This window comes from Crocuta crocuta, unplaced genomic scaffold (assembly GCF_008692635.1).
Source record: "Crocuta crocuta isolate KB4526 unplaced genomic scaffold, BGI_CrCroc_1.0 scaffold343, whole genome shotgun sequence".
NCBI classification, from domain to species: domain Eukaryota; kingdom Metazoa; phylum Chordata; class Mammalia; order Carnivora; family Hyaenidae; genus Crocuta; species Crocuta crocuta.
The window spans coordinates 2,463,762-2,473,465 of record NW_027532679.1 but is presented as its reverse complement, the minus strand read 5'-3'; the positions used below and the strand labels follow the sequence as shown (position 1 = coordinate 2,473,465).

General features: G+C 41.0%; 1 protein-coding gene across 1 annotated transcript in view; it reads left to right on the top strand.

Moving 5' to 3' along the window:
- Positions 1–422: 422 nt before the first annotated feature.
- The window catches only part of TIMD4 (T cell immunoglobulin and mucin domain containing 4), a 32,743-nt gene continuing 23,461 nt past the window's right edge, over positions 423–9,704 (top strand). Inside the window, exons 1-3 of the mRNA XM_077780756.1 lie at positions 423–485; positions 5,197–5,529; positions 7,905–8,147. Coding sequence (XP_077636882.1) covers positions 428–485; positions 5,197–5,529; positions 7,905–8,147 — 634 coding nt within the window. The 5' untranslated portion in view covers positions 423–427. The remainder of the gene's footprint in view (positions 486–5,196; positions 5,530–7,904; positions 8,148–9,704) is intronic.

Below are 9,704 nucleotides of genomic sequence, written 5' to 3'. Positions count from 1 at the left end.
TTGGCCCCTATGAGGAGTTCATGTTTAAACTGCAGCCAATGAGGTGAATTCAGTGCATTTTATGGCAGGCTAGACAGGAGCGGGAGGGACTGTAGCTCATGCACAGCTCATACATGCACATACCCACAAGCACATGCATGGATGCTAACACACAGATAGGAAATCTCTTGATACATGCGGACAAAGGAATACAGGCGCAACCTTACTACCAATCCACACATTTCCACATACACACGGTCAGGAGAAAGCGCTCAGTACATTTTATCATACATCTCTTGAGGGAGACTATTCAGGAGGGAGGAAAGGGAAGATTATGAGGCAGAAAGAGAAATGAAACTAAAAGGTCCTGCCCCGTCAGCACTAACTGGAGTATAAAAAATGGGCTTTGGACAGACAGACAGACTCCTGGGGCCCACCAACAGTCAAAATGTCCAAAGGGCCTCTTATTCTCTGGCTGCTGATTGAACTTGGGCGGCTTTCTCTGAGTAAGTGTTCTGAATCCTTCCATGTAGGAGTCCTTGGAGAGCTTGGCATCCTGTGATAGATTTTCATAGGTGATTAGGCCTTAGTAGAGCAGAAGCTTGCTTCATTCTTGATTCCTTCTAGGTTTTTTTGTTTGTTTGTTTGTTTGTTTTTTTGCCTTTGGAGGGTCTCTGCCCTTCCTAGTTACACAGGATTTTATCTTGAGACTGGTTTTAGAGTTTTAAGGTGGGGTAATTTGTATTCATATAAGAGATGACAACCAGGGGGCCCCTGGGTGGCTTAGTCAGTTAAGTGTCCAACTTTGGTTCAGGTCATGATCTGACAGCTCGTGGGTTTGAGCCCCATGTCGGGCTCTGTGCTGACAGCTAGCTCAGAGCCTGGAGCCGGTTTCGGATTCTGTGTCTCTCTTTCTCTGGCCCTTCCCTGCTCACACTGTCTCTCTCTCAGAAATAAATAAAACATTTTAAAAAATGACAGCTTAAGAAGAAGCACAAAATAAAGGGTCAGATGAAATGGGGAAAAGAAATTTCCTCTGCAGGTGTCATTAGCATAGTTGGAGGCAGGGAAATTCTTCTGCGGGTGCTCTTATTATAATTCGTATTTTTCTCTTTATTTTCAGGAGTTTTAGTTTGCTTTTTGTTTGTTTTATTTTGCTGGGCATGAGGCTTCATCCCTCACCAGAAAGGTGAGGTTTACTGTTTCCATGTTTTGGACGATGCAAAGGCACACACTCAGTTTGGGCCAGTTTAGATTTCTGTGTTCTGGTAGCATAGGGCAAAATGCTTCTCACTGAGCTGCAGTTGTGTCTCAGTTACTAACCATTAACAATGGAAACATGTCTAAATTGCTCTGACTTTTCTATGTATGAAATGAGGGAGCCAGTTAAGACGAGTTTGAACAATCCATGATTCTAGAACTAGACAGTATCTAATATCCCTAGCAGTTTTCAAAGTTAGTACCTATTTGCACATGATCTCTCAAATGTGCTGCCCGTGAAAGCATTTACATTCCAAGGAAAACAAGTGTGTTCTCTCTACCCTTCAATCCTTTGTCCTGCTGTCTCCCCCCTCCCCCTGCTTTTCTTTTCTCTGTAACTGCATGCATTATCAGGTCTCCACCCAAGTCAGGCTTTTCCTGAGCACCCAGAGCCTCTGGACAGGTTTAGGTGATTCTGCTATGAATTCCTGTCTTCCATGGAGTCATCCGTCACAGAAGTTGTCACCTTGTAGTAATTGATCATTTAACTGCCTCTCTTCCTAGATACTCTGTAGCAGTTAATGAAATGGAGACAGTTCCTATCACCTTCTTTATCAGTGTTTTCAGCGGTCTTTATTGTGTCCTGAGTAGTTGAGGTGTGGAGATTTTATTCTGTTGGAGGTTACTGGAGTCCATGACCACATTTCCTGCTCCTGGCTGGACACTGACTGGGCTTCTCCAATCCTCCATGAAGGAAGCAGCACCTAGTGAACTGTCTGTTTGTTTTTTATTTGTGCTTTTTCCAAAATGATCAATTTAGAAGAGAGTGACTGCTCAGAATCACCAAGGATCAATCAGTCTGGATATTCTTAAAAGATGCAGAATGAAACTCATTCCTCAGTAAATAAATAGTGAAACTGGGACCCCAGTTGGGGAAGGGATCACTCCTGAGGTCACCACTTGGAGAAGGAACCAAGCTGGCAACAGAACCTAGGTTTTACCTACCGTCCTGGGTAATTCCCGGAAAGGGAATTTGATTATCAGTGATTCTTTTGCTCCAGGATACTTTTGTAATGGCAGGCCACAGCTTCTTGTCCTATTTCTAAATTCTGAAATGCTTGGTTACTTGTACTAATAGTTTATTAATTTCATGTGGCATTTGATACTTCATTGCATGTAAACCTCAGAACTATTTCTGAAGCAAGTATTATAGATCCTCTTTGCTTTAGATGATAATGAGGTCAAGATTATGGTGGCTTTCCCCCAAGAACACAAAAGTCTTAACTAGCAGAATGAAGTTTACAGTGTAGGCCTAGTGGGTGTTTTTCTGCCACACCAAATTGCCTGCTCCCTTTTTTTTTACTATTAACTTTTAATCCAATCAGTAATACAGAAACACCCTAGGTGAAAAAAAAACAACAGCATTACAAAGCTAAAATCCCTTTGACTACTCTCTCCAGCCCCAGTTCCTTTCCCCTGATCGCAGAGGCGACTGGCACAGTGAGTGGTGTGTATATCCCATCAAACACTTTTCTATGCATATACCTTCATATGTCTGTGCCCACAGACAAAAAAAATGCAAATTGTCTTATTTATTTTATATGATGGTTTTATATTTTATGTATTGTTTTGACTTTGTCCTTTTTATACATTGATAAGGCTTGGAGTTTTCATGTCAACTGATAAAGATCTCTCTACTTCTAATAACCTTGGAATGATTACATGGAAGGAATGATTCATTCATGTTTCCATGGAATGCATGTACTACAGTTTTGCCATTCCCCATATACATTATTCATTTCATTCACATGAAATGTATGAAAGGTGCAGCAAACTTTTGCAAACAGGTTTCCCTGTGCATGTATTTTTTTTTGTAGGGTAGATAGCAAAGCATGAAATGGCTAAGGCTTAGCTAGGATACATGCATATTCAGTATTAATGGAAACTGCCAAATTGCCCCACAGTGTGGCTATACCAGTTAAACCCCCATTTCATTCCAATGTACTCTAGCAGTCTATGTCATTTCCTAAGTCTCTGTCTGGCCAACTTTGATATTATTGGCATTCTAAATTTTTGCCAGTCTTGCAGGTGAAATTTACTGGCTTCTTGTATTTCCTTATCTATGCCTGTTATGTCTTCTGTCAATTTTTCTATTGGGTGTTTTCTTACTGAATAGTGGTATGCCTCTTTCTATAGTATGATACTAGACAAATGAGCTGTTGAATCTCCATCAGAAATAATTCCTGCATATATTCTAAATGAATTTTCCAAATATTTTTAGGAATAAGCTGATATTGAAAAGGTTATTAGTTTTAGATGCATACGTTCTGATGGTAATATAGCTAAAGGTGATGACCATGAATGTCTTATTTATTTGTTTGTTTGTTTATTTATTTATTTATTTATTTATTTATTTATTTATTTTTCCTTGTTTCATGGTGGGTTAAAGACTTCTAGAGCATTTACGATCACTGAAACATTTTCACTACAATGAAGTGAATAAACTGTGATTTCAGGGAAGGCTCCAGGCTGGTCTGAATTTGGTTTGTGCTTCCCTTATTTTAGAGAAGGATGTGGGGATGTTCCTGATACCTCGGTCAGAGAGGAACCTGGTGCTGCTGGCCATGTGCTATATAACTCAGCCAAATGGGCCACCAAAGCTAGTGAATGGAGAGTCTCACAGGAAGGTATCTTGGAGAAACCAATAAGCAGGACCTAGGTACCCTAGAGAAAGCAGGATGGAGCCCTGATGATCTGGAGCTTCAAGCTGTCTTCAGTAGCAATTTTTTGGGAGGGTTTAGAACACTTGCTGATGTTCAACTAAACCAGTGGGCTTAACATTTGCAGCACTGAAAATGTTTCACAGGTTCTTAGAGATGGAAGTAATCTTAGAGGAGCTTGTCCACTGGGCTTCAAATACTGGGTGACTAGCAAGTGATATCAGAATGATCTGGAGAATTTCCATGGGCCTTGGCCTCAGAGATTCTGATTCAGGGTTGGGCAATAAAATTTGCATTTTTAACAACTTTCCCAGGTCATGCTGATGAACAGGCAAAGCTGGGAAATAGGACTGCTTCATTTTAGGAATAGTGACAACTTCCATCTCACACAGCTCATATGGGAAAACTAACCCTTGGCATTTTTGTATGTCATAGATGCCATTCTTTCTAATTCTTGTGGTTCTTTCCAGTTTTTAAAAAATTTAATGTTTATTATTTTGAGAGAGAGAAAGAGAGCACAAGCAGGGGAGAGTCAGAGAGAGGGAGACAGAGTCTGAAGTAGGCTCCAGGCTCTGAGATGTCAGCACAGAGCCTGACGGGGGGCTAGAACTTAGGAGCTGTGAGATCATGACCTGAGCTGAAGTCAGACACTCAACCGACTGAGCCACCTAGGCACTCTGGTTCTTTCCAGTTTTAACACTAAAAAAGTTTTCAAACTCCACTTAGCTTCATATTATCTAACAACAAATAAATGGTCCAGAGCAATTAATTTCTAGATCCAGTACTGAAAGGAGAGAAGGAAAATGGAGCGTAGTTCAAAGCCTATCTTACTGCCACAGCATTCTCTGGGTTGGAAAATGGGAGGAGTCCTAAGCAGTCAGGTCATTAGTACATGGTCACTGCTTCTTGAGGATACGCTGGGTAGAGTGCTAGTTCTGGATGTGTTTACATGAGTTAGTGGAATTAGATTAAAGAGTTGGATTTTTCATTGGAAAAGTTATTGGTTTATTGGAATGGTAGTCAAGAACTTAGTTTTAAAATCAGCAAAAAGGTCTTATTATGGAGATATGTTCATACTCTCAGGTGGGTCAGCTGTCTCCAACTGAGGGACAAAAGGGTGTGGAGTTAGGGACTCAGCATCAGCTAAGGGCACATCACAATTTAGGCTAAAAAATTATACCTAATGACCCTTTTCATCTTCCTGGAAGCGTCTATCTGCACAAACATCATGTAGTATATTTGAGAGATTTTAGTACTGCACAGCCGTAATTTTTCTCATCTTTTCTCACAATTCCAGCTACACCAGAGACTGTGAGAGGGTATTTGGGTCAGTCGGTGACCTTGCCCTGTAAGTACTCTTCCTGGTCTGAGAGCAGCAACAGCATGTGCTGGGGCAAGGGGCAGTGTCCCAAATCCAAATGCAACAATGAGCTTCTCCACACTGATGGGATGAGGATGCTGTCCAGGAAGTCATCAAAATATGAACTCCAGGGCAATATCCGAGAAGGCAATGTCTCCTTAACCATCCTCAACACGAACGAAGGTGACAACAGTGTATACTGCTGCCGCATAGAGGTCCCTGGCTGGTTCAATGACATGAAAAAGAACATTCACCTGCAGCTGAGGAGAGGTGTGTACATGAAGGGGTTTGTGTCTGTGGAAGGAGAGATTTAACAATTAATGGGGAATGGATTCACTGGGTGGTGTTGGGAAGCTCTAGGTGCTTAAGACTGAGGGGCAGATTAATTTTAAGTTGTGTTGCTATGACTAGAGGAGCCACAGCATAGAACAAATACCCATGGGGGCCAAGAAGACCACAGAAATGAGTGGGCAGGGGGTGCATGGGAAGGGAACCAGTGAACTGCAGGGTCAGTCTTCAGAGGACATCTGCTTCTTATCTATGAGATTGTTGCTTTGAAGAAATATGTACACAGTGTTTTCAGATTCCCCAATTTTTATGTATGTGACTGATTTTTGTATGTTGGCAAAGAGTTTTAAAAAATACCATATAAATTAAATAAAATGTGTCCATGGGTCAGCTTCAGCCCATAAGCCAAAATTTGAGACTTCCAGCAGAGGGGAGACTTGGAGACAATCACAGTAGTTTTCAAGGGGCCGTTCCTTCTGTTACTGTCAGTTGCTTTTGATGAAACTGGAATGTGGTGGAATTCTTAAAGGTTTTAGCTGCATGCAAGGCAGTACGGTTGAATTATACTAAAAGTAATCACCTTTCCTGCTTGTCTGGAATGGTGGCTCTCAGAGAAAGCTTTATGTTCAAACTGTATGAAAGATGGAGGATTATTAGGGCACCTCAGTGGCTCAGCCAACTGAGCATCCAACTCTTGGTTTTGGCTCAAGTCATGATCTCATAGTTTCATGAGTTTCATCAGCTCTGCACTGGCAGTGTGGAGCCTGCTTGGGATTCTCTCTCTTTCTCTCTCTCTCTCTCTCTCTCTCTCTCTCTCTGCCCCTGCCTCCCTCACACTATCTCTGTCTCTCTCAAAATAAAGAAATACACTTAAAAAAAAAAGAGAGATGAGGGATTCTTGTGCTTTGTTTCTGACTGGGTTGGCAACTTGGAAGGCAGGGTCATCTGCTTATAGCCACGCATTTAACAGGAATCTCAGGTGACTCCAATACACTCTAAAATTCAAGAACAACTTATGTGGATGCTTCTCATTAGAGAACTTTCACACACATTAGTATATTTTTCTTTTAAAGTGACTTTGTGATAGGAAAGGTATTTTTCTGATTTAATGTCTTTTTATTGAAGTTAAATGATGCTAATCCAAGTCTTCTCTTTTCAAGCCTGATATAACCAGCTATTATTTTATAAAAAACTTGTTGAACTCAATATCTATGGGTCATTTCTAAGCTCATTAGAATCTGTTAGAGTTCATTGAAATTTGGCATATTTAAAAGAGGGTAGCATATGTAGAATAACTGTGGCTGATTAACCCAAATTCAAATGTTAGGGGGTGAGTGGTGTTGGCATGAACTTGTATTTAATATACAAAAGAAACTACATTCTCATGCCATGTTGTATACTTTGGACCAATTTTTTATTTAGGTTTTAATTTTATTTCATTGTGGAAAGAACACCTATGGTGAATTCTGCTCACTTAACAAATTTTCAAGTATACAACATATTATTGTGGACCATAGGTACGATGTTGGTACAGCAGAACTCTAGAGCTTCTTCATCTTGCTTGACTGAAATGTTATGTTTGGGCTCACTTTTGATGCAATTATTCATTTGCTCACTGATGCAATCTTTTTGGAATACCTACCATGTGCCCAACATTGTGGTAGGTATTAGATTTGTAGCAGAAGCAAAATAAACACCAGATTTTCCCTTATGGAGCTTACAGTCTAGTGGGAGAAGCAGGTGTTCAACTATAATCATAAAATAAAATGTGCAGTTATGAAGTGCAATAAAGGCTGTGAAGGTAAAGTATAGAGTGCAAAACCTAGAAACTAACTGATTGCAGAATATGTGTGACCTCATTGCAACAGTGTGTCCTTTTAGCTGAGACATGAGGGTTCAGTAGGAGTGAGTCTAATGAAGAGAAAGGCTAGGAAGCAACAGGTACAATGTCCCTCCAGTGTGAGGTCACTGTTTAGAGAGGTGAAGAAAAGCCAGTGGACTTGAGAAAAGTGAGAAGAGTAAAGTGGAGACCTGAGATGATAAAGAAAGAACCAGATCAGGTGGAATTCTTATGGGCCAAGATTGGGGGTTGGGTTCTTCATCTCAAAGGCAAAGAGGACCCAGTAAAATCTTTTAAGCATGGGACCAACATAATTATTTGTCATTTTAAAAGATTGTTCTAGCCAATGTGTGAAGAGCATATTGGAAAGGTCAAGGGTAGAGGCAAGAAACCCAACTTTCATGGGCATTCTGGTGGTCCAGGCCAGTGGACCAGGCGAGGGCAGCAGACACAAAGAGGAATGGACAGCTCCCCACATATTTGTACAGATGTATCTTGTATCTTCTACCGGTTACAGCCCCAACAACCAAGAGCTCAACAACATATCTCCCAACAACCACCACTGCCATGAAGACAACCACGGTTGTGCTTCCAACAACAGCTGTGACTACACCTGAGCTCACAACCAGAACACCACTTCAGACTACACTAACAACAGTGGCAACCACATGCCCCTCAACAATATCGACCTTTCTTCCTGAAGCAACCACAGTTCTTCAGACCACTGAGCCTTCAATGGGAGCACCCGCCTTCACTACAGGTACATGGTACATTGGCCATTCTTTCCCTTCTGCTGGTCAGATGTATCTTGGGTCCCTTGCAACTGGGTTCTTTTACCAAATGGGGCAGTTTAGAGACTTGCTTGTGTGTGTGTGTGTGTGTGTGTGTGTGTGTGTGTGTGTGTGTACTGGTTTGCTAGGGCTGTCATAAAAAAGCCACAGACTAGGGGGCTAAAACAACAGAAATTTATTTTCTCACAGTCCTGGAGGGCTAGAAGTTTGAGACAAAGGTCAGTATGATTAGTTTCTTAGCTTATAAATGGCCACCTTCTTTCTGTGTCTTCACACGGTCTTCCCTCTGTGTTTGTGTCCTAACCTTATTTTCTCATAAGGATGTCAGTCGTACTGAATTAGAGTCCACCTAATTTTACTTAATTACTTCTTTCTTCAAATAAGGCCACATTTTCAAGTATTGGGGGTTAGAATTTCAACATATGAATTTTGGGGAATATAGTTCAGTTTATAATTGTATGTGTGTATGTGGTTTCATTAACTTGTTCCTTTTCTTTGTTTTATGGTTTCCTCCTCCCCCACCCCCCATTTTTTCCATGTTTTTTTTGAAAGTCAGATATTTTGGTTCTCCAGTTGACCTTCCTGAAATCTTAGAGATATTTCTGGAACAGCCAGGAAATGTCACCTGGGATGATACTCCAGTTTCATTCTTCCAGGGGTTAAGTCTCTGCCTGGGCATTCAAGATTGGTTGAGGAAAGGCCTCCAGATGCCTTAAAATATCCCTTGATGATGAACTAGTTCTACTCTTGTTTCTTCCTTCCTCTTTCCTTCCCTCTTTCAATCTGTCCCTCCCTTCCATTCTTTTCTTCTTTTTCCCTCCCTGGCCCTTCCCCCTTAAGTCCTTTTTTGATCCTCCATCTTGGACCCTCATTGACTTACTAGCTCCATTACTTATAGGGCTTAGTAAAGGTTCTGCCAAGTTTCAACCTCTGATACCAAGGTAAGGCTATTGGAAACTCATTAAGAGATAGAGTTTTGGTTGATCCTAAAAAATTACTTGCAATCCTTGAGGAAAACCTGAAATATATAAAAAAAATTACAAAGACAAGTATAAAAATAGCCCTGGATCCCACCACTTAGCACAAACACTTATTTTTTTTAGCTCTCTTTTATCAAAACTTTTTTATATTCCCAAATCAGAAACTTTCTTTCTCTCCAGTGACTCTGAGAGAAGCACCAAGGTGACCTCTGGAAACATTGCTTTGCTTACATACAGAGATATGAGGACACTTTCTCTTTCTTTTCCTCATTTCTTGGGTTGACGAGAGTAAGATGTATTGAAGAAGATGATTGAAGATGAGTTTTGGGTCCTGTGTTCCATGAACCCCTCCTAGGACAAATTGGACAGCATTTGTGGTTCATTCATTCTTGTGGCTTTGAGAGAGAAAGGGGGAGGGGAGAAAGAGAGAGACAGACAGACAAAAAGAGAGAGAGAGACAGAGAGAGAAAGACTGACCTTGATTTGTTTAAGCAACTCCTCATGGTAGCACATTTCTGGAATACTTGCCTTTCCATTCTAGGTGAG